Source organism: Myiozetetes cayanensis, unplaced genomic scaffold, assembly GCF_022539395.1.
Source record: "Myiozetetes cayanensis isolate MyiCay16 unplaced genomic scaffold, myiCay2020 scf5-8, whole genome shotgun sequence".
NCBI classification, from domain to species: Eukaryota; Metazoa; Chordata; class Aves; order Passeriformes; family Tyrannidae; genus Myiozetetes; species Myiozetetes cayanensis.
Window position 1 is genome coordinate 91,062,099 of NW_026087742.1, and position 25,213 is coordinate 91,087,311.

A 25,213-nucleotide genomic window follows, 5' to 3' on the forward strand; every position below is an offset into this window, starting at 1 on the left:
TAATTGTGTGCAGCAGTACCGCAGGTAAGGGTGATTGCGACAGATGCCAGCCCTGCACACACCTGCTCTATCAGTGCTCTGCAGCACTGATGTGTCGCCCCGCACCTTGCCCAGGTGTTCTGATGGCACACACAGCCATGCCGCTATCTGTAAGGCATTAATCCAGGGAGATAAGAAATGCTGGTTCTTATCTAAAGAAGGTTTATTTTCATGTACATTTGAACCAAAGAAGCGGAAATTTACTCATTCTGATGGTTCAGAATGATCCTGTCACTCTCAGTGCTATTTTGTGAACAAAGTGGTAATCTGAGTCACCACTTTGGGCTCCTAAATCTGTGCCGAGAAGAGAATGGAAAATCCCTGAGGAGTTACGCTCTCTCTAATGACCTATCTTCTAATGTAAGCACCACTCCCAGAGGGACAACTGATCCAAGTCCTTTATCAGAAGACTGACTTGAGATCCCTTCCTTAGATTCAGAACCTGGATAGTACAGAAGGAAAAAAATTAAAACATAATATATTTTGCAAGATCACACTATCTCCTAACCCTAATATTTCAGGAACAACTGACAGGAAAATCCCTTTAACAGACCTGATGTATGAAACACTTGAGAGAGACAAAATGGTCTCATAAAAGGGGTTGTATTTCACCTGTCCACGTCTGAGAGAGCACAGACTGACTGAATGCTGGCTATCTGGATGAGGCTGGACTTCACTTCAACTGCTGCTGGACACAGACTGAACACCACAAAGATGGGGAAAGGGGAACAGGGTTTAATTCAAGGATAAAATGACAGTACTTAAGGGGGAGAAGAGAACCCACTACACTCATGCAGGTGCAGTGCCTGACTGTATCAAATTCCTGATCCAGCCCCACAATATAATAATGGCTAGTCTTCGGCGAGCGAAGATCCGGGGAAGGTCTTTCCACCTTCCAGCCTGCGCATTGGATTTTTTAGGTGAGACACAGTGTGCGCAGAACTGAGCCCACCCTTTAACCTAAGGTTCATCTGCCGGGGGCCAAGCGAGCTTGGACGGTGGCAGCGAGGTCCTTAGGACGTAGGTGGAGTTGCCTTTAAGAGCTAACGAGCCCCACCTGCCGGGAGTGGCCCTGACCGGGAATCAGACCCGGGTCTCCTCGGTGATATATATCCTTGCCAACTAACAAATCCATGTAGCCTCAGATTATGATTTTGATATTGTTAACTTCCATTAAGGCAGTAAACATTTTGTTTCTCAACTCAAGCTTGCAGATGAATAGCTCAGGTCTTTATAAACAAATTTACAAAAGTACAAAGACATTACAAGCGAAGGCTATCCAGCAGCTTGCAACACTTGCAATTTGACCTGAGGATTGCACAATTGCATCAAGTTTGTATATAGAAGCTTCCTGTGGCTTCCTATCTAGAGGAGGAAGCCTTTAGATAGCCTCTACAGCAAATGATTACATGAGTGCACTGGTAGGTCTAAACTCCCTTGGCCAGACCCTTTTCCACATTCACACAAGTCCATTCTGCACTTGCTCTGGCTAGAGCTGCTGTACCACACCACAGGACTAACACACATTCTTCAAGGCAGCTGGCAGCTGCAAACAATGTTTTGGAAAAAGGAGCACTGTGTGACAACTTAAAGAGAAAGCCTCCCCAGAGGAGAGGATATAGGAAAAAAACATAGAGTAAAACTACTCTCCTGGTCCTCCAAAGAAGTAGATCTTAACTCTGCCAAGGAAAGACATACTGGTGTTCCCATATTGCTGTCATAGTTCGTATTTTTAGCAAAGAATTTTTCTTTCCTTTCCTCCTGCCTGTGTGTGTGTGCTCTGTGATGGGCCATTTTAGTTGAACAAAAGAATCACCCGGAGCCCTTAACGATGGAGATTTGTCTCCTTGACAACGAAGGGGGGAGTTGGCTGGTGTGTGACTGGAAGGGGGTGGAGGCTGGGGGAGGAGACTCTCTCTCTCTCTGCCGGGGTGAGAGGCTGCTGCGGGCTGCAGACACTGCCGGGCTCCTTTGTTTTTCCCTGTCGGAGGGGAGTTTCTGGCTGCTGCTCTTGGCTCACCTCTGGCTAACTGCAAGCCCTGCTTACAACGGACCCTAATCAGCTGAAGTTTGTGAGTTTTCTTCCATTGGGAGAACTTTCTGTTTTATTGCTGTTGTTCCCCCCTTCCCCTCCCCGGTGGCAGCCAAGGATCCAACAGCGCCACCTGGTGACGGGCACTGGACATTACAAGTTCTACTCCTTCAGTGATCCAACAGCGCCACCTGGTGACTATAATAGGACACTACAAGTTTTTTACACCTTCAGTGACCCAACAGCGCCACCTGGTGAATGGTACAGGACATTACAAATTTTGCATCTCCAGTGACCCGACGGCGCCCCCTGCTGACTGTGGTTGGAACAGCACCAAAGGGTGCAAGAAATTGAACTATTTTCTTTTTGCCGGTTTATCGGTTTTGTTCTTAAAGGGGATTATTGGTGGGTATAGGAGTATTACTTAGTTATTTTACTTGGGTTTTTTCGTGTTCCTGTTAATACACACATACCTTTTAATAAAGGGCTGTTATTTTCCCTTTTCCATAATTTGTTTTCCTTCAATTGGAGCCTCTTAATTTTGGATTTATAATTGCTTGGAAAGAGAAGTTTGGGTCTTTTCCTCCTAATTCATCCTCAGCAAAAGACCCTTGTCTCATTTAAACTGGGACATCTTTTGGCGCCCAACGTGGGGCCCGAGAGAGGAAAAGTGGAAAAGGAATAACTGCCCTTGTGTGACTTTATATGTGTTTGTGAACCTATAGGCACCATGAAGTCTAAGATCGCTGCTTTTCTGTGGTATATAATTATGCCGAAATCTATGTCCCACCTGTCGATGTTTTTCAGCTCAGACACTATGACCCTCCTTGCAATAAGTATGTTTGAGATCTCGCACTGGTTTTATGACATAGTAAACTCAGTACCTGTTATTTTCCTTCGGAAATGTTCTCAAGGATATATTACTGCTCTAACCTACACTGTCTCCTTTGGGGTTTTAAGGATAATGGCACCTATTCCTATGGAGAAACACAGGGGAGTATATTTGCCCAACCCTTCATACATTTTCCCTTTGGTTCCACTACAATAGCCTCTGAGAGATTTAAACTCTCTTTAGATGTAAGAGACATTTTACTTTTGGGGCTTCTCGTGCAAGGTGTCATATCTATTGCCACGGTGTCATATCTAATATTTGTAGTTAGGCCCAGGATTTACCAGGACCAAAAGGTGCTCGGTATGGTGCAGCCCTCACAGGGAAAAGGAAAAGATGAAAGTGAGAGGTCTGATACAAGGGTGACTCCAGATAAGGCCAGTTCCAAGGAACCAAACAAGTCAATGGAGGTTGCCCCTATCCAAAAGAGGAAATATAAGACCAAATCAGTTCGCCCAGTAGATGATGATGGGGAGGCAGGACCCTCACAGGTAGCCAACCCAGAGCCAGAAATCATCACTGAGTCCTTATCATATGACAACCTCCGGAAATTACGGTCAGATGTCCTTCGTCACTCGAATGAGCCCATACTGACCTGGATGATTCGAGTCTGGGACTCCACGGGTGATACCATAAACCTTGATGGCGGTGAAGCAAGGTTCTTGAGGTCTATTGCCCAGGATGTGGGCATTGAAGGGGCATTTGTGAGAGAATCAAAACCCCTGTCTCTCTGGGCACGGCTGCTGGACGCTGTGAGAGAGAGGTTCGTTTACAAAGAGGCTTTGCAGGCAGACCATTTGGTGAAGAGCTGGAATACCATGGAGGAGGGGATCCGACGCCTGAGGGAAATGGCACTGTTGGAGATTCTGTTTGGAAGGGATATGCAAGCTAATCACGATCCTGACAAGGTTAGATTTACACCATACATGTGGTGGACCTTCATACGTATGGGGCCATCTGCACACGTCAGTTACTTGACATCATTGGAGGCTGGGGAAAAGAGTGAGCCAGTGGCGGTTATAGCAAATAAACTTCGGATATGTGACAGTATGGTCAAGGATCACTACAAGCCCGCGTTTCCTCCGTAGAGACCTCGATCAATAACCTGACTAACATAGCTACAAGATTACAAGATCAACAGGAGAAAATCCTAGAAAAGATTGAGAGAAACAGCTCCCAGGTGGCACCAGTGAGAACCAGGCGCCCCAGCTAGAGAGGGTAGACAGACCTCACGAACTGAGCTGTAGTATTTCCTATCTGGCCATGAGAAGACATGAGACAGTGGGACAGAAACCTACCCATGTCTTGGCAGCCCGAGTACAAGAGCTGAAGGACCAGAGAAAAACAAAGTCCGTGAAAGTGAGTGCAGTGCCAGTATCCCGTGGGCAGGGATCTGACCCACTAGAAGGTACCTCCCGCCGGTATTTGCAGACGGAAAACTGTGACGAGCAGGATAGAGACCAGTATTAGAGGGGCCCTGCCTCTAGCCAGGTAGAGGCACGGGACAACCGTGTCTATTGGACGGTGTGGATCCGATGGCCTGGCACATCAGACCCACAAGAATATAAGGCTTTGGTTGACACTGGCGCTCAATGTACGTTAATGCCCTCAGGACATGTGGGACCAGAGGCTATTTCCATTTCTGGGGTAACAGGAGGGTCGCAGCAGTTGACCGTGCTGGAAGCTGAAGTGAGCTTGACCGGGAAGAAGTGGCAGAAACACCCCATTGTGACTGGTCCAGATGCCCTCATGCATCCTGGGCATTGACTACCTTAGGAATGAGTATTTCAAAGACCCCCAAGGGACATAAGATGGGCTTTTGGAATAGCTGCTGTGGAGACAGAGGCTGCTAAGCAGTTGAATTCACTACCTGGCCTCTCGGAGAACCCTTCTGCGGTTGGGACTGTTGAAGGTTGAGGAACAGCGAGTGCACAATTGCCACTACAATAGTGCACCGTCGGCAGTACCGAACAAACCGAGACTCTGTGATTCCCATCCATAAGAATGATCCGTGAGCTGGAGAGCCAGAGAGTGATCAGCAGGATCCATCCCCCTCAACAGCCCCATCTGGCCTGCATGCGTAAGTCCGACGGAGAATGAGAGACTGACTGTGGACTATCGTGGCCTGAATGAAGCTCACCCCACTCGAGTGCTGCTGTGTTCCAGACATGTTGGAGCCCAGTACGAGCTGGAGTCTCAAGGCAGCGAGGTGGTACGCCACTATTGACATCGCGAATGCATTCTTCTCCATTCCCTTGGCAGCAGAGTGCAGGCCACGGTTTGCTTTCACGTGAGGGGCGTGCAGTACACGTGGAACCGACTGCCCCAGGGTGGAAACACAGTCCCACCATCTGCCACGGATTGATCCAGGCTACACTAGAGAAAGGTGAAGCCCCAGAACACCTGCAGTACATTGATGACATCATTGTATGGGGGGACACAGCAGAAGAGGTCTCTGAGAAAGGAAAAAAGATCATACAGATTCTCCTGGAAGCTGGGTTTGCCATTAAAAGAGTAAAGTCAAGGGACCTGCCCGAGAGATCCAGTTCCTGGGGGTAAAGTGGCAAGATGGACGTCGTCAAATCCCGACTGAAGTCATCGATAAAATCACAGCAATGGCCCCACCAACTAGCAAGAAGGAAACACAAGCTTTCCTGGGTGCCATAGGTTTTTGGAGAATGCATATCCCCGAGTACAGCCAGATCGTAAGCACTCTCTATCTGGTAACCCGCAAGAAGAATGATTTCCAGTGGGGTCCTGAACAACAGCAAGCATTTGAACAGATTAAACAGGAGATTGCCCATGCTGTAGCCCTTGGGCCAGTTAGGACAGGACCAGATGTGAAGAATGTACTCTACTCTGCATCTGGGGATAAGGGCCTCTCCTGGAGCCTCTGGCAGAAGGTGCCTGGAGAGACCCGAGGCCGCCCACTTGGATTCTGGAGCCGAAGCTACAGGGGATCGGAAGCCAATTACACTCCAACAGAAAAAGAGATCCTAGCAGCTTATGAGGGAGTACAAGCTGCCTCAGAGGTGATTGGCACAGAAGAACAGCTCCTCCTGGCACCTCGGCTGCCAGTGTTGAGTTGGATGTTCAAAGGGAAGACGCCCTCTACTCATCATGCCACTGATGCCACCTGGAGCAAATGGACTGCCCTGATCACGCAGCGCGCCCGCATTGGAAACCCAATCGCCCTGGGATCCTAGAAATCATCACTGAACTGGCCGGAAGGTGAGGATTTTAGTCTAGCAGAAGAAGAAAAAGGAGAGCAGGTAGTACGGGCAGAGGAAGCCCCAGCATACAACCAACTACCAGAAGAAGACATACGCTACGCACTCTTTACTGATGGTTCCTGCCGTATTGTAGGGATGAAACGTAAATGGAAAGCAGCTGTATGGAGTCCCACACGACAAGTTGCAGAAGCTATGGAAGGAGAGGGTGAATCAAGCCAATTCGCAGAGCTCAAAGCTGTCCAGTTGGCATTGGACATTGCTGAACGAGAGAAGTGGCCAAAACTTTACCTCTACACGGACTCATGGATGGTGGCCAATGCCCTGTGGGGGTGGTTGGACAGATGGAAGAAGACCAATTGGAAACGTAGGGGAAAACCCATCTGGGCCGCTGATATATGGCGAGACATCGCTACCCGGGTAGAGAAGCTGATTGTGAGGGTCCGCCACGTAGATGCCCACGTGCCCAAAAATCGAGCCAATGAAGAACATCGCAACAATGAACGGGCAGACCGAGCTGCACAAGTTGAGGTGTCACAGGTGGACCTAGACTGGCAGCACAAAGGTGAACTGTTCTTAGCACGATGGGCTCATGATGCCGCCGGCCATCAAGGCAGAGATGCCACCTACAAATGGGCACGAGACCGAGGGGTGGATCTAACCATGGATGCTATCTCTCAGGTTATCCATGACTGTGAGACATGCGCTGCCATTAAACAGGCTAAGAGACTGAAACCCCTATGGTATGGTGGACGGTGGAATAAATACAGGTATGGGGAGGCTTGGCAGGTTGATTATATCACACTGCCACAGACCCGTCAAGGTAAGCACTATGTGCTCACCATGGTGGAAGCCACCACTGGATGGCTGGAGACGCATCCGTGCCCCACGCCACTGCCAGAAATACCATCCTGGGCCTCGAAAAACAGGTCCTGTGGCGGCACGGCACTCCAGAGCGGATTGAGTCAGATAATGGGACACACTTCAAAAATAGTTTAGTTACCACCTGGGCGAAAGAGCATGGCATTGAGTGGGTCTATCACATACCATACCATGCAGCAGCTGCCGGAAAGTTGAACGGTGCAATGGACTGTTGAAGACTACCCTGAAAGCATTAGGTGGAGGGACTTTCAAACACTGGGATCAACACCTAGCAAAGGCTACATGGTTAGTCAACACTAGAGGCTCCGTCAATCGAGCCGGCCCTGCCCAATCAGAGTCCCTTCACACTGTAGACGGGGACAAGGTCCCAGTGGTTCACATGAGAGGTATGTTAGGCAAAACAGTTTGGGTGAACCATTCCTCGAGCAAAGGCAAATCCATTCGTGGAGTTGTCTTTGCCCAAGGACCTGGTTGCACATGGTGGGTGATGCAAGAAGATGGAGAAACCCGGTGCATACCCCAAGGAGATATAATCTTAGGGTAAACAGGTCATAACTCTACCCATATTTGTATCTATATGTATTTGTGAATATGTACATAGTCTAGAATGATGTATGTATATGTGGAGTTAAAAAGGTTCCATTTGATAGATGTATGGTGGCATGAGAAAAGGAAAAAAATTAGGGTGGATAATGTCATAGTTCGTATTTTTAGCAAAGAATTTTTCTTTCCTTTCCTCCTGCCTGTGTGTGTGTGCTCTGTGATGGGCCATTTTAGTTGAACAAAAGAATCACCCGGAGCCCTTAACGATGGAGATTTGTCTCCTTGACAACGAAGGGGAGTTGGCTGGTGTGTGACTGGAAGGGGTGGAGGCTGGGGAGGAGACTCTCTCTCTCTGCCGGGGAGAGGCTGCTGTGGGCTGCAGACACTGCCGGGCTCCTTTGTTTTTTTCCTGTCGGAGGGGAGTTTCTGGCTGCTGCTCTTGGCTCACCTCTGGCTAACTGCAAGCCCTGCTTACAACGGACCCTAATCAGCTGAAGTTTGTGAGTTTTCTTCCATTGGGAGAACTTTCTGTTTTATTGCTGTTGTTCCCCCCCTTCCCCTCCCCCCGGTGGCAGCCAAGGATCCAACAGCGCCACCTGGTGACGGGCACTGGACATTACAAGTTCTACTCCTTCAGTGATCCAACAGCGCCACCTGGTGACTATAATAGGACACTACAAGTTTTTTACACCTTCAGTGACCCAACAGCGCCACCTGGTGAATGGTACGGGACATTACAAATTTTGCATCTCCAGTGACCCGACGGCGCCCCCTGCTGACTGTGGTTGGAACAGCACCAAAGGGTGCAAGAAATTGAACTATTTTCTTTTTGCCGGTTTATCGGTTTTGTTCTTAAAGGGGATTATTGGTGGGTATAGGAGTATTACTTAGTTATTTTACTTGGGTTTTTTTTTCGTGTTCCTGTTAATACACACATACCTTTTAATAAAGGGCTGTTATTTTCCCTTTTCCATAATTTGTTTTTCCTTCAATCGGAGCCTCTTAATTTTGGATTTATAATTGTTTGGAAAGAGAAGTTTGGGTCTTTTCCTCCTAATTCATCCTCAGCAAAAGACCCTTGTCTCATTTAAACTGGGACAATTGCACAGAGTGAATTCGGCCTTGTTAAGAAATCAGAAACCACTGAAGTTTAATAAGAAAACAAAATATACTGTGAACTACTGTGCTCCAGCCTGAACATTGGAGAAGGCACAAGCCAGAGAAGTGTCCACTGCACAGCTGAACCACATTTGAAACTCTAATGCCAGGGTGCTCATAAAACTCTCACACTTGGAATTACAGTAGAAATAGTACTGACAATCAGTGTTGCTGTCAAGTGATAGAGAAGGTTAAGAAACTGTTACCCTGAGACTGAAAGGGACACCAGTCTGTCTTGAAATCATATGCACAAAACCCATGAAACTCTGATTTACCAAACCATAAGGTACATTTTAAATATATAATATAGAATTAAGATAATGCAAGGGAGTGCTCAAATAGATGGTGTAACTACCAGCACTCACTTATATAACCAAGAGAATCTCCTGCCAAGCTAAAGAGAATAAATGCTGAGAAATCCAAGATTTCTCAAGGAATTCCCAAATAATCATGTCTGACTTGAGAGCAAAGACAAACTTGCAGTTAAACTGCAACAAGCAAAGGTGAGGTGTGCCTCCTTCATGCTGGAAATAAGTTATTACCTTTAAGACCTAGAAAGGCTTATCAGAGATAACAGCAGTTAATGTCTCAATAGAACATTAATTTTTTGAGTCAGATTCCTCTGTACCTAGTGGTATATCTTCAGTTTATGGTCTGCTACTGATTAGAAAACATCCTAATCACTACAGAACAATCTAGAAGTAGGTTATGTCAAAACTGAAACTCCTCAGTGACCCTGAACAGAAACCTAGGGAACATATCCCCAAGGTGTTGTGTCAGGGAGCCTACAGAGTTCTCACACTGCAAGTTATAAGTTACTTCACTAGTGATAAAAGCTGCTGAAGTCAAAGGTGAGTAACCTGTCACATGATGCCTGGCACACAAATTCAGATCCTTAGAGACTATGTCAACACACTTCAAGCAGCTCTCAAGCAAACACTATGTTAAGGGCAGCATTTGGTAAAAACCACCTTTCAAAAGTCACTCAACATAAAAGCAGTTACAGAAAATTGAGTTTTACTCGATCTCAGTTCCATACAGATATTGATGCCAAAACCAAGAACAATTCAGCACCAAATTACTCACAGGCTGGAATTCATTATCAAGTTCCTCTCAACTATCCCTACATTGGTAGCAAGGTCTGAAATTCCCCTTTGGACTAGAGTTGTGCAATAGAAACTCGTGGATTATGTGTCAATAACTCTGAAATGGCATCACACTACTTTAACAACCTAATTTTTCCTTCCTCAAATCTCAAGCACTTTGTTATTTACTCACTAACACTGAATCCAAGTTTGACTCTAACCTTGAATTTTTAGAAACGTTTTCTCTGATGTGTCTGTGTTTCAGTAAGGAAAAAAATCTGTGGGTGCTCTAGAACTTGGAGAGCACGAGCAGCGATGCTGGGTTTGGCACACAACCCAACTGACTCATCATGCTCAACTATAGACAAGCACCATCTTACTTCATATTTCAAAAAGTAGCAGCCAAGTTTGAGGGGCACTTCTTTTTCCTTCCCTGCATTTACCACTATACTACCTACATCTTTTTTTTTAATTCCATATGCATGCTTGATATTATGAGGAAATAAATCACAAAATACTTAATGCTGACACATGAAATATTCAGCTTAGTGCTCGCTGCTCAGTGTGAATGGAAAACTGAAAGAGTAAATGAGGTGGGATGAAGTATTCAGGAGGAAAAAATTTCTTTTGTCCCAAAGTCAAGGCATCACCAAACAAGCTTTCACATTTGACTCACTCATACTAATCCTTCAGCCTCCTGTGACCATTACCTTACCCTAATCAGTGTTCACTCAGATGACTAAAAGGCTGCAAATAAGCTAAAAATATCTGAAGACTTCAGCTCATATATTTTCATTACCTTGTATTCTTCTCCCCTCACCTAGAACCCAAGCCCCACAGTCTGGCAGAAGATGGTGGAGACTTGCTGTATTCCAAGAAGGGGGTCTCTATTTGTACCACAAAATTTCCCCCCAAGACTGCAGGATAAAGTTGTGCAGAAACACCACCCAGCTACTAAGCCACTAGACACTGGTACAAAGTTCCAAGCATCAGTAAATACTCTGGGGTAAAATAAACCAATCTGCTGCTTCAGATGCAGGAAACCATCACATTTTGCATTCCAGAAAGAGACAAACACAAGGCACTGAATGGTGTTTGTAGCTGGTGATTAAGCAGGGGAAGGCCACTACAGTCGCAGAAAATAATAACTGTGGTACCACTTAAAAACCACGCAGGCTGACTAGAAGGCAAACAAAAGCAATTCTTCATGTAAGCTATAACTATATTAAACAAACCACACAAACATGTTCTACCATAACAACAGTTCAACAACACTTCAGTTGCCAGCCCAAGAAGCAAGTCAAGGAGCACTGTAAGTCACTGTGCTCGCTAGACTGGCTCGCAAGGGCTGGATATTTGAACTGCTCAGTGCCCTTTGCAAGTGGCATCTTCTGGGCTCACTGAAACTGAAGTACTGTCAACAGTGATAAAGATATTTACTACCAAAGAGACACCAGAAGAATCTCAAAGACCGTCATATCTCAAAAACGACAGCAGATAACCATTCTCAACTGCTGCTTTACTTGGGAAATATTTTTGCCAGCTGCTGAAGAAGTTTCCTTTGCTGCCAAAGCCACATCTCAGAAACCTGATAGCGTTGTGTGATGTGGCTTTCAAGACAAGAAACCAAGAGCAAGGTAGTTATCAGTAAACAAGCAAGACACACTTCCTCCTAGAACAGCCTGGCTCCATTAACAAACCTTCTCATCAAGGCACTGAAATCTCTCCACCCCAGACACGTTTCAAATTTTACTCAAGATAAACGGACAGGATGGACACCATTAAGAAAGGGAGCATTACACGCCCTATAGAAAACTGTCATTTCCCAGCAATGACACCAGTAGCTCCCGCGTCCCCACGCCTCGTGAGAGCTGAAGGCGTGTTTCCAGGTTCTTCCCGGAGCGCTGTCCCCAGATCCAACGCAGGTGCTCAGACCAGCGTTGCCAAGCACGGCGGGGTTCAGCACAGCCCAGCACAGCTCAGCACAGCCGCCGCCGCCGCCTCCCGCTCCGTATTCACCGTTCCCCGTTCCTCGGGCGCTCCCACGGGCCCGGGGGGGGGCGGGATGATCCCCCAGCAGGGCGCTGGGCCGGTGACCCCCCGGCGGCCCAGGACCCCCCTGGTCAGTGCCCGCCCGGGAATGCCCGCAGCAGGCGGGAGTGAAGCATCTCCAGCCAGAGCCGCGTCCGGGGTGCCGCATCCAGTGCCGCCGCCCCGGGGCCGCCCCAGGCCGCGGCGCCCGGGCCAGGAGCCCCCCGCCCGCCCCCACAGGCTCTCCAGCCCTCCCTCCCCCTTTACCGAGCAGGGCGGCCGCCGCTAGCAGCCCCCGCGCCATGTCGGTGCCGGGAGCGGGCGGGAGCGGGGCAGGGGGGCCGGGAGCGGGGCCGGGAGCGGGGCCGGCAGGGGGGCCGGGCCGCGGGCGGACACGGGCGGGGGGCGGCGGCGGCTCCGCGCTCGGGGCGCTCTGGCGACGGCCCCGGCCGGTCATGTGACCGCTGACGTCACCACCCCGCCCGCCCGTCACGTGACCCCGCGCGGGGGTTGGATGAGGGAGGATCTCCCGAAAGCAAGAGGAGGGATAGGGATAGGGACAGGGGGCAGAGGAACAGGGATGGGGGTAGGGGTGGGGCACGGCAGAGCAGGAGCAAGAATAGGGGTAGCGATAGGGATAGGAGCAGGGATAAGGGTAGGGACAAGGACAGGGATAGGGGCAGAGCAGGGCCAGGGCCCGGGCCCGGCACACGCTCCCTGCCTGTGCCCACGGGCGCTCGGTGCCAGGGCCCGGGCCCGGCACACGCTCCCTGCCTGTGCCCACGGGCGCTCGGTGCCAGGGCCCGGGCCCGGCACACGCTCCCTGCCTGTGCCCACGGGCGCTCGGTGCTGCGGCTCAGCCCGGGGCCCTTCTGGCCACCAGCCCCAACCTGCGGGCCCAGGGCCTTTGAGCGCCCTGTGCCACCTGGGCTGAAAGACAGTCACGGCTGCCCTGGGACAGCCCCTGCCCGCCCCTTCCTCGCCGCACAAGGGGCTGGGTGCTTCCTGTGCGCTGCTGTGAATCCCAGCCCTGTGACTTGTGTTGGATCGAAGCTGCGAGGAACATCCGCGCCCAGGCCAGCCCTACCAGCTCTAGGCATTTAACTGGATTCCAGTGGGGAATGTTGCACAGTCGCTCCTGTGTTAAAAGGGAAGGTGATAGAAGAGGAGGAGTAATGGCTTTGGTGAGCAAGTACAGAAACACAGAATTATTAGGGTTGGAAGGGATCTCTGGAGATCATCCAGTCCAACAGGCCTGCCAAGGCAGGGTCACCTAGACCAGGTGACACAGGAACATGTCAAAGTGTGTTTGGAATGTCTCCAGAGAGAGAGATTCCATGACCTCCCTGGGCAGCATGTTCCAGTGCTCTGCCACCCTCAACATAAAGAAGCTCTTCCTCATGTTGAATTGAAACTTCTTGTGTTTTAGTTTATGGCCACTGGTCCTTGTCCTGCCACTTTACAATACTCACTTGGTTCTGTATTGCCTCCAGAATATGTTTATTGTCACTGAATTTAAAGGCAGTTTAAGGTGAGTACAGTCATTCTGCATAGAACTATTTCAGTCCCAGCTGTATAAAAACATTGGAAGTTGATGGTCTATTATCTCTGAAGTGATGTATCTGTATATACCCATGTATACATATAATCTAGATGTGGTTCAAGAAAAAACAGGTACTTGTGTTTGCATGGGTAAAACTGCAATTTCACATAGTTTCAGAGGATGTTTTTGAAGGAATACCTTTTTTTTTAAGATAGCAAAAGATGAAATTAGATACAAACATTCTCAGATGTAATGGAGCATAGTGATGGAGGTGGGAAACCCAGGCTATTTGATCACTTTGTAATTCAATGCTTTCTCTTATCTACGCTGTTAGGGATACGCTTACTTTGTCTGAAACCTCAGAAGTATTTATTTTGCTACTGAAATCCTATTTCTAATAATACTGGGAAATGTGCCAATAGCAGGACTCTTCTTCTGCTTTCTCAAAATGACTGCCATGTCATCCCTCTCCTCATTACTGTGCACTCCACAGCAGAATCAGTTCTGCTCCCAAGCTGACTTCATACATTTTTACTTAGAACTGATTTGAAATGCAGTTTAGCTACTACCAGCTGCTAAAGTCCAGTTCAGCTACTGTGAACTTGATCCTTCCTTGATGTTTGTTTCAGTTCACTCACACTTGCTGTTTACCCAAAACATCCTTGATCAGTTTAGTTGTTCCTTAGGCTTGGGGATCTACCTTTCATTTTCAATGATATTGATAGAAATAGGGATTTCTTAATGCTGCATTTTTATCTCTGCATTTTTAGAGATAGTAATGTGTTATTTCAGTTTGTTTGCAACACTTCTAGCGATCTTTGTGCTTGCCATGCATTACCAAAAGCAGAAGCTAGTCAGTCTGAAAAATGACATAAGTGGCTCTGGTCAAGTGTTTGAGTGAGTCATCTGCAGAGGAGTTGAGGGTAAGGGAGGTGGGACATGGGTTGTTCTCATTTTTCAGTCGCTGTTTTTGGAACCTCCACTGGGAGTGGAGAAAGGGCTGCAGAACACTTGAAGTCTGCCACAAGACTAAATAGAGAGGGAGGCCTGATGTCAGGTTTAAACTTGTGCAGCAGTCTGGCTCTCTGCCGGAAAATGGGTAGGCGTCTAGGAATGGAAGAGTGACAGATGCCTGGAGTACTACCAAAAATTATGTTTGCATAAAGCAACAATATTGCAGCAAAAATTTGGTAAACAAAGAACATAAGACTATCAGCAGAGAATGATGTTGACCTTATGTGCTATGGATCATTAGCTCACTAGGCCTTTTATAATGGTATAGACTGCACAATACCAACTCTCACGGTGTTTAGTAAAAGCACTGTTGTACTAAACAAGGGTAAGGGTGTTTGTTAGACTAATGGAATGAGTCTTACACAACCTTGTTAGCCATTAGCCCCACTACTCAGTAACTTTTATGACATCAAACTCAATAGCGTGGTGAGACATAAACCTACAGCTTCGGTAAAAGCTGGTAAACACACAGCCCAGAGATCCAAATTAGTGCTGTCACTCAGGGCAATGAAATGTAGTCCATATCCAACCCCTATGGAGCTGCTGGCCAAGCAGCATGCACACATGTCCGGATACTAACCATGGTATGCTTCTTGCCCTTTCTTCAGAGCCATGGCTGCAGAATGGCTGCTCATGCTAAACAAGCGGGAGATGTAGGAGCCGTTACCACAATAAAAGCTGTCCAGCAAGGTCAAGGCAAGAGTACAAGCATGGGAGACAGTACAGGTTAGGAATTTTTACCAGGAAAGAATTTCTACAAAACATGACTCCATTTTTCCTGTAGCCTTTTGCTGCATGTTACCTGACTTCACAGGGTTACATCCTTTCTGCAGAGGCTGACTCGTAATAGCTAACCAAGTTTATGGTACAGAGTCCACTCTCCCTACGTACACCTGCCGAAGATCATAAACCTACAAATAGAATGGAATCATTGGTTGGAGAAGTCCTCAAATGTTAACTGTTAACCCAGCATTGCCAAGTCCACCACTAAACCATGTCCCTAAGCACCACATCCACAAGTCTTTTAAATACCTCCAGGGATGGTGATTCCATCACTTCCCTGGGCAGCCTGTTCCAGTGCTTGATAAGTCTTTCAGTCAAGGAAGTTTTCCTTCTTCTTTGGCACAAGTTGAGGTCTTTTCCTCTCACCCTATTGCTTGTTATTTGGGAGAAGAGACCAACCTTCACCTCGCTACAAGCTCCTTTGAGGTTGTAGAGAGTGGTAAGGTCTCCCCTGAGCCTCCTCTTCTCCAGCCTAAACAACTCCAGCTCCCTCAGCTGCTCCTCTTAGGACTTTTGCTCCAGACCCTTCACCAGCTCCGTTGCCCTTTTCTATACACACTCCAGCCCATTAATGCCCTCCTTGTAGTGAGGGGCTCAAAACTGAACACACAATCTGAGGCGTGGCCTCACCAGTGCCAAGTGCAGAGGAACAATCACTGCCCTGGTCCTGCTGGCCACACTATTCCTGATACAGGCCAGGATGTCATTGGCCTTCTTGGCCACCTGGGCACACAGCTGGCTCGTGTTCAGCTGCTGTCACCCAGCACCCCCAGGGTCCTTTTCCACCAGGCAGCTTCCGACCAGGAGCTTGCATAGGTCTATCTGCGTAACAATTTGATGCACTGAAGTTGCCTGAAATATGTGTGAATTTTTTTTAAGTATGTATAGCACAAAGAAAGGAAGACAAAAGCTGCAGCAGGCCCAGGGAGTTAAATTATAAACTCAGGTTCAGATAAAGGAATCCACGGGAAGCTGAAATATAGAACTAGGAAAACAACACCCAAGGAGAGGGCAGGAATGAAGCTGTTGCCTGGAATGGAGAGCTGCAATAGCCAGACTTGGGAAGCACCATCAAATCAGCCTCCAGCCTACATTCTCACACTCAGTTTTCCTCCAGAAATGTTGGACTAGATGACAGGGCATCAGATTTAGGAAAATTGCTTTTTAAATGCACATAACCTGCCTGTGTTTGGATGAGTTATCTGTATCCCAGACTCTTGCTGTTATTTTTGTCATAAGTAACCAGCTGATTGAGACTGGACACTCAGACAAATTCTATCACAAGCTATCAAAAAGCAATCAAATACAGGTATTTTGATATGGAGAAGTGATTACCATGCTCATAATCTAACTGCTAACCTGTTTGGTTCAGCACAGAAAAAAATCCTGGGAAGAAAAATCTGAGGAAATCAAATTAAAAATGAGGACCTGAGAGAGTCATGATTAACTGGCCTGTCAGTCTCTCCCATAGCTTCTGAACCTCCAAAGCCACTTGCAACCAATGTGGAAGAGTAAAAATCTTCAGAGATTTTCTACAGGTTTGGGAACAAGGGGGGGATGGAGATCAGCAGCTGGAGAAAGAAGAACAAAACTCATGCTCCCACAAGCAGGAAGGCAGAACTAAGGAGAATGCCCCCCCCAAGTATTGCTGCTTGAGGTTATTTGTCGGGGATGATACAGTCAGGGACCAAGGGCACAGAAAGACAGGCTTCATTATTTTCACTGCTATGGAATGACTCATTTTTAATTGCTAGACCACAATAACTTGGCCAACGAGTTTTAGTCTGTGGCAATTAAGAAAAACTGCACATGTCAGCACTTTTAATCAATTAACATTGCTTCTTGAGGCAGAACCATTTCAGTCATCTTCAGGATAACAACACTGCTTTTAATCTATTGTTTAAGACCACTGAACCAGGACATTTGGGCTAAGGAGGGGCAGGCAGTACACACTCACTGCTTCCTATCAGCTACTGCACACTACTGCCAGCTTTTGGTGTGGATAAAGCCTCTGGCCATTACATTTCTGTGAGGAACATACTCCTTTTTGGTTTAGAAGTCTAGTAGGATGGATCTGATCAGTTTCCATACACAAAGAAAAAGAACTACAAGCTGAACTGTATAAATAACACTGAAGAACCAACTGCACAAATAAACTGAAGTGCCATTCCACAAAAGCTAGGACATTATTACGCTTTAAAGATTTTATTTGCATTAACTGAAGATTCAAATATTAAAATAAGTCTATATTAAATTACAACATTAAATATGCTTTAAATACAATAAACTAAACGTTTTTAGTTTCTAAACACAAAGGGAACAAAAATAATTCAGAAGAATGCAATAAAATTAATGACACCAGATGACAGAATAAGGACTTTTAATATGTAGATCCAGAAGATGACAATGTTTACTTTAAGAAGAGGTGGTGGCCTTTTAACTGATGCACAAACCCCAAGTTACATAAACTTTTTAATGTATTTTCAAGAAAATATTGCTCAGTTAAATTCTCATTTATGTAGTGATCAAAAATTCCTTGGTAGCTCTTTTTCAGAATGAAACACACCCCTATGCAAATCAGGAAAATAAAGAGTCTTTTAAGTATTATCACAAAAGGTGTCTTCCTTATAGTTACAATTATCTAACAGATCTACAGTGTCTTTCATTCTTTAATTCAAATCAACTTACTTATATACAATATGTAACAAAGTACTCACAAAATCCTTAGTCTTTCAAGACATGAAGCTATGCTTTCACAATATTGAGACTGTAAGTTTTTTGGAAAAAAAAGGTTTGTTTTTTTTTTCTTTTAAAGTGGAGCACGCTGTACAGTAGGTTCCCTGTAGGTTATTTTCAAGGCAGAACTAAATGTTACAGCAATTACATAAACACCTGTTGCCCTAAAATGAGGTAGGGCCTCTTTGACTCACATCTAATCTTTGCCACCCAAGCCAGCAGAAGTAGTAATCATAGACCAATTCATTTTTTAGCTAAATAATCCAACAGCTCAATACACACCTGAACGCAGTTGTCCTCTTGGCACTTCACAGATCTCACTTCGAAACCTGATTTATCCAAACCAGACTGAAGTTTGTAGTAACTTGAAAGAAAATTAACTGAACACAAGTTTAAGGATTTTCATGGTGCATAACTTCAAAAATTCAGTGTATTCCAACACCACTGCTTGTACATAAGTGTTCATCAATTAAGGGTTTTTAAAAGATACCCAAGTTGTCACTGTAGCTAAAGAATGCAGCATATAGGGACTTTACAGATGCAGTTAGGAACACCTAAATGAAGAAACCACACTTGCATCCATCACAGAAGTATTTCTCACACAGGTGATTTTACCTCTCCATCCAACTTCAATGACATCGTTAAACAAAACTGTAAAACTAAATTTTGAAGAACCCAGAAGAACAAAAGAGTAAAGATAAAAAACACCCCAGGATGTTTAAAATTAGTAAGGAGTCTTGACAAGGGTGATCAATGAACATGTAAGTTTTCTTCTTTTCCACAGCAGTGCATGCAGCTGGTTGAAGAATATACATCAACCTGAAATCTGCTAAAATGAAAGTCTGGAACAGCATAGGTATTTGGTGTCCTGAAGATATACGTGGATGATTTTGGTTTTTACTTTTTGGGTTAATTTTTTTATTTTTCTTTTAAATAAAAGTACTTCTTCTCCATTATGCAACATAGTGGTACTGATTGGGGTTGTCTTTGTCTCTCTCCATATAGTCTCTGTCAATGAGAGATTCAATCCTCTTTTTCAAGTCTCCAGGCTACAAGGAAAGATGAGATTAGTGTAACAGTAAGTAATATAAATGCAAATATATTTTAGACAATAAGACTGCTAAAAGCCACATAAGAAAATGCATCATAGTATATAATTTACTATTGATTTATTATATACTTAATTTACTACTGGCCTATTTCTATTCCCACAATACCTTGATATTTAGGTTTGATTCTACGATATTTCACATTTCTTGTTCTTATGGACAAGCTGAATAGAAAAAGTGTATTACATATGTTTAAATAAACATTGGATGGTTTGACAAACAAAAACATAAGTTACCTTTACAGGAAATTTCAGTTGATTATACAATTCAGAAACAAGAAGATTATGACCAAGAGTCTTTCTCATCTTCATTATTCGTACAATAGCAGCATCAATCTGATACTGCCTGTCTTGAAATACTCTTTCAGTTGTGCTGACCTGTTCCTCAACCTAAAGAACAACAGAACACCACAAGTCATATCACCTACTATCACCATTTTTATTAATTATTTTTCTATAGTTAAATTAACCTTTACAATAAAATGAAAACTCATCTACTCTTACTTATCCTTGAGACAGATGCACGTATTACTGCATGTTAAGAGCTAAGTGATTCTGACATGTACTGCTAAAGCAAGTCAAAGATGAAAATTAAGGATAATGTAAAGGAAAAAATAATGTCTTATTTTAAATCTATTTTATAAATTAAACTAAATCTTAAAAACTCCCTTCAGCTTTCTGAGAGAACACTCAGCAGTTCGACAGCCCAAACAGTCTTTTGTGTCAAACTCCAATTTGACTTTTAGGAGTTTTAATATGCAAAGGCAAAAAACCAAACAAGCCAATGTTAACTAAAATATGTCACCTTGCGTCAAGCACCGGGATTCAGGAACAACCAAGACATTGGCTGCAAAGTCAGGGACAACCCTGATTTTTATAGCCCTCTTACCTGCTAAATATAGAAGCGATGTGGTGACATTTGATTTATGAGTTCAGTATAGTACCAACACTTCAGCAATACCACAGAAAGTTCTAAGATGGACTCAAACATCTAGAAGATCCTTTCAATCTAATATATAAGCATTTCAATTTGGAAGCCCAGGAAAAAACCTAAATTTTTTCGATTCCAATCAGTTTTAAAATCTTTATTGCCTCTGCGAGTCATCCTGACTACCGCCCAAAAAATTAAATACCTTTCTCTTTCTCCATATGCAAAAACTACAAGAGAAATACAGAGACTGTCTTTTCACATGGGATATCTAGATAAACAGTTCATATATAAACAGAATGAATGCAAAAAAATACATACTGTTTCTTTCATTTGGATTTGGTTGATCTTTATTCTAAACAATTTATGCTTGAAATCACCATTGAAGATGAACTTATCTCCATCTTCTACATCCTTGCCCTTTGGATTTTTAATCAACACTCGTGCTTTTCCACAAGCTAAAGACTGCAAGGTTCTTCTTAATTCACTGTCCTCTGTAAAGAAGTTCAAAATATGAAAGAAAGCAGAACAAAGCATTAACATGAGGAGTTTTATGTGATTAATCTATCAATACAGTTGTTAATGTTAATACTTTCTTCCAGCTAAGTCCCAACTAGGAAAAAACTCACAGCCTCCAGGCTTGGTCTCACATCTTTCAGCAAGTGCTCAGAGCATGCACAGAATTGTCTATGTCAGACAGACTGAGGCTCATCTCAGTGAGCTTTCCACCCAAAACAGATGGAAGATTTCACATTAACATGAGCCTGGTTTATTGTTTTAGTTTTATTTGGTAATAACAGGACTTCAGAAGACAAAAAATCAGTGGCTAACAAGAAACTCAAGTCACCCATTTTCTGACTTCATCACTGTTTTTAACATACATCAGAAAATATATAATAGAATAAAAAACCAGAAGTCTAAATTGACAGAAAGATGTTTTGTGAGAAGATAGAGCTGACAGCTATTATAGTCAAACTTTCCCCACAGCAGAAAGGTAGTAGAAACAAGTGCGTTAAGAAAATTTTATCTACTAATATATAAGGCTAAAATAATTTTTGCAAGTAGATAAAATGAAGTCCTAAATATTCTAATAATTATGTTGAAAAGTCTTGTATCAAGATTTTGCATTATAACATTCTCTAGAATACTTTATTCACAATATAAGATTATCACCAATTTTGTTGTATCTCCTGAACAGAGTTTTAGTCTAAAAATTGAAAGACAGGTTTTGCAATCTAGTGCTGAAGTGCAGGGTAGCTGAGTAAAAGACTCAAAGAATCACAGACTGAACGGGGTTGAAAAAGACCTCCGAGAACATCAAGTCCAACCCTTGATCCAAGTCCAACCCTTGATCCAACCCCACCGTGGTTACTAGACTATGGCACTCAGTGCCACATCCGGTCTCATCTTAAAAACCTCCAGGGACGGTGAATCCACCACTTCCCTGGGCAGCCCATTCCAATGTCTGATTATTCTCTCTGTAAAAAAATTTCTTCCTAATAGTCAAACTAAACCTCCCCCTGGCAGAGCTTAAGACTGTGCCCTCTTGTCCTACTGCTGATTGCCTGGGAGAAGAGACTGACCCCCACCTGGCTACAACCTCCTTTCAGGTACTTGTAGAGAGTGATGAGGTTTCCCCTGAGCCTCCTCCAGACTAAACAACCCCAGCTCCCTCAGCCTCTCCTCATAGGGCTTGTGCTCCAGTCCCTTCCCCAGCCTGGTTGCTCTTCTCTAGGCCTGCTCTGGCACCTCAATATCCTTCCTGAACTGAGGGGCCCAGAACTGGACACAGCACTCCAGGTGTGGCCTCACCAGCACTGAGTACAGAGGCAGAATCACTTCCCTGCTCCTGCTGGCCACACTGTTCTTGATCCAGGCCAGGATGCCATTGGCCTTCTTGGCCACCTGGGCACACTGCTGGCTCATGTTCAGCTTCCTGTCAATCCAAACTCCCAGGTCCCTTTCTGCCTGGCTGCTCTCCAGCCACTCTGTGCCCAGCCTGTAGCGCTGCAGGGGTCGTTGTGGCCAAAGTGCAGGACCCGGCACTTGGCCTTGTTGAACCTCATCCCACTGGAATCAGACCATCTCTCCAGTCTGTCCAGGTCCCTCTGTAGAGCCCTCCTGCCTTCCAGTAGATCAAAACTTCCCCCCCCCAACTTGGTGTCATCTGCAAACTAGCTAATGGTACACTCAATCCCCTCATCCAGATCATCAATAAAGATATTAGCAGTATTACAATTTTTAAAATAGTTTAACTTTCACACAGAGAGACCTTTTCCTTTTTTTAAACTTCCAATTTTTCTATGATTACTAAAAAAAACCCTTCCAACCATGTGGACTAAACAGGCCATTTGTGACATTTGACACATTTTGTCTGTTTCAACTTCAGTAAATGCAGATTGTTGAACTGTGTTTTTGTTCAAACACAAAGCTGCTGTTAAAACTCTTTGGAGCTTTGCTTCTGCCTTGTGTATGAAGTTGCAGATTATAGTATGCCAAAGGGAATGAATCTGCAGTTACCTATCAATCACAGAAGTGAAAGTAAAAACTGCACCTCCTAGAGGCTTCCTTGACAATGAGAAAGGCACATAAGAATGTGGAGTATATCTGGACAGCACATCTTAAAGCACCACAGTTACCAGAGAGAAGGTAGGCATTGTTTCTCTGAGTGACAGTTTATGCACTTTCTAACTCTACTAATGTACCAGAAACAATCTCATTAAAGAGACCAGTGGCAATTTATTGTAAGAGTGAGTGGAAAACACAAATTCCAACCACAGTCAGTTAATGCTTACAAAATAATTAAGAGGGACTTTTTACAAGAGCATGTAGTGACAGGACAAGGGGAAATGGCTTCTATGGCATTGATCCTGGCCCCAAAGGAAACATGTGAACCATAAACTGTCCTTATTACCCACATTCCTATACTACTTCTCTCTAGGGGGAGAGAAATACAGACATGGCACTCAGTTCAATAACATAGAGGTAGCTCCCAACTATCAATTCCAGCCAACCACCTTAAAAACACTACTGAAAATCTTTATTTTGTGCTATAATGGAATGGATTTCCATGCAGCAGATTTTATCTGTTGCTGCCAGGCAGCCAGAATGCAAACTCCAAGGTACAGCAATACAAGACAAGAAAGCAGGACGTGGATCAGGCTTGTGTGAACCTATGTTTGTTCTGTAAACACTGTACCCTGACCTAATGAGCTTCTCTGGAGGCTATCCTGATGTTCATCATTCACACTGGCATGGATTTTCTTCAGCTCCTTTACCATTAATGGAGTGGATGACTAAGCAGCTTGAAGCATTGATGCTGAGAAGCTGCCTTCTGAAGTGCAAGGATTCTTGATATCCCCATTTTACAGTATTTTACTAAATATATTACAATGTTTTAGTACTTGCATGGGCTCAAATGCTCTTTCAGCATTGCTGATTTGGGTTAATCTTAAGTTTCAACATGCGAAGGGCTACTCAGTATAACCTGCTGATTAATGCAGAACTTCCAGAGGGTGAAGAAATGACAGAGTTATGGCTGTAACTATTTCAAGAAGGTGTAAGAATTTGGGAAAAGAAACCCACGCAAGAACATAGGAACACAGAAGGCAGAGACTGCAGATGGTTAAAAAGAAAAATATATTCCTTCAGGGTTTTTTGTCCTTTCTGCCTTCAAGTGCAGAGGCAGAGAGTTACAAAGTATACAGCCAGCACAACCCTGCTGCTCTTAACAAATCAGACCTACTGTAAATGGAGCACTCCAGCAACAGCAATAGGAAGAGCTCTCAGAACAGTTGAACCTGAAAATACTCTCCTGAATCACCCCCAAATGACAGCATTCTACAGTTGACCATTTTCCAAATCTAGTATGTGAAACTAATGGACCAAAAATAATTTGTACATGCAACAGTGTATCACTGCTTGAACTTTAAGAATTGCAATGATACATTTTGTAAATCAAATCGGTCATTAGTAGTACCATATGCATGACAGTACTTACTATTAATTTTGTGAAGCATCTTACACACTAAGAAATACCAGCAGTGTGTTTACATCTCTTCTGGCATCTGTATCCCATTGGCTCATCAAGTTTGTCTAATGACCAGGGCAAATTTCTTAAAATTAGGCATTTACATACCAAATCACAATTTACAATCACTTCATTAATACACCTAAGAATTAGAAAGTGTTCTTCTTACCTACACCAGTGGCCATTTTAATTTCTTCAAAACTGAATTCATCTCCTTCATTAAACATAAGCAACACTAATGTCTGAAAGAGCGATACTTGAAATTCTTTCTTCCCCTAAAAGAGAAATATCAAATAATTAGAAGTAATATTCAGAGAATTTTTCTACTGTACCCACAACATTTGACAAGTTACAGAAGGCATACATTTACTTTTCTATTTCTAGAAGAGATATGCATTTTAGAATGCCTGGCACACAGAAGAATGTAGTATTGAGGAAAAAGGATATTTTTAAAGACTTTTTTTTGCTCCTCTAACAGTAGCAATACAGTACATTGCAGAAGCTCATTAGAATGGCCTGGTATTTACTTCCCATCCTTTACTTCATTTTAATTACAATATATGAAATTCTGGCATTGCTGCCATCAATATCGAATCTCTTAATAATTAACTCAAGTTGCATTTTATTGGAGATAAACTAATATAAAAGAAATCTTGGCATTGGATAAGATATGAAAGAAACAAAAGATAACTTTGATTTACTATGATACATAGGGACAGTATTATCAGTTGCACAATGTTTGTACAAACAGGCAACAGAAAGGAAATAAAGAGCCTGAATTCTTCAACCAGCTGTGGACATTTCTGTCAACTGGCAACTACAAGCCCATCCATCTTACTCTTATGTAATGACTAAAGCTCCAAGATTCACGTTCACAATGCGTTAGCAAAAGAATTCAGGTTTTTGTCTTTGCTATGGCTCAATGAAATTGCACGATTACAAGGCAAGATACTGCATGAAACAAAAGAAAACTGCATGAAACATAAGAAACAATGTGGTTATTTAAGACTTAAATAATTCAACAAGCATTTAAAGTTTAACCACAGTCATCACATGACTAACACCCTTCAGTCTCTTTTGGTATCAGTTCAGCATACTAAAAGCATCACCAGTATTTCTATGATCAAAACAATTCTAGATTAAAAATAAAAAGGATGTTACAGTCTTCTTTCATTAATTTCC

General features: G+C 44.2%; 2 protein-coding genes across 2 annotated transcripts in view; both read right to left on the reverse strand.

Moving 5' to 3' along the window:
* LAMP1 (lysosomal associated membrane protein 1) overlaps positions 1-12,305 on the reverse strand; it is a 29,893-nt gene extending 17,588 nt beyond the window's left edge. The window contains exon 1 of the mRNA XM_050333249.1: positions 12,157-12,305. Within this exon, the coding sequence (XP_050189206.1) occupies positions 12,157-12,193 (37 nt within the window). The 5' untranslated portion in view covers positions 12,194-12,305. The remainder of the gene's footprint in view (positions 1-12,156) is intronic.
* A 5,287-nt stretch (positions 12,306-17,592) lies between these two features.
* The window catches only part of CUL4A (cullin 4A), a 37,933-nt gene continuing 30,312 nt past the window's right edge, over positions 17,593-25,213 (reverse strand). Inside the window, exons 17-20 of the mRNA XM_050333354.1 lie at positions 24,201-24,306; positions 20,323-20,495; positions 19,311-19,463; positions 17,593-19,014 (exon numbers count right to left, since the gene is read on the reverse strand). Coding sequence (XP_050189311.1) covers positions 18,919-19,014; positions 19,311-19,463; positions 20,323-20,495; positions 24,201-24,306 — 528 coding nt within the window. The 3' untranslated portion in view covers positions 17,593-18,918. The remainder of the gene's footprint in view (positions 19,015-19,310; positions 19,464-20,322; positions 20,496-24,200; positions 24,307-25,213) is intronic.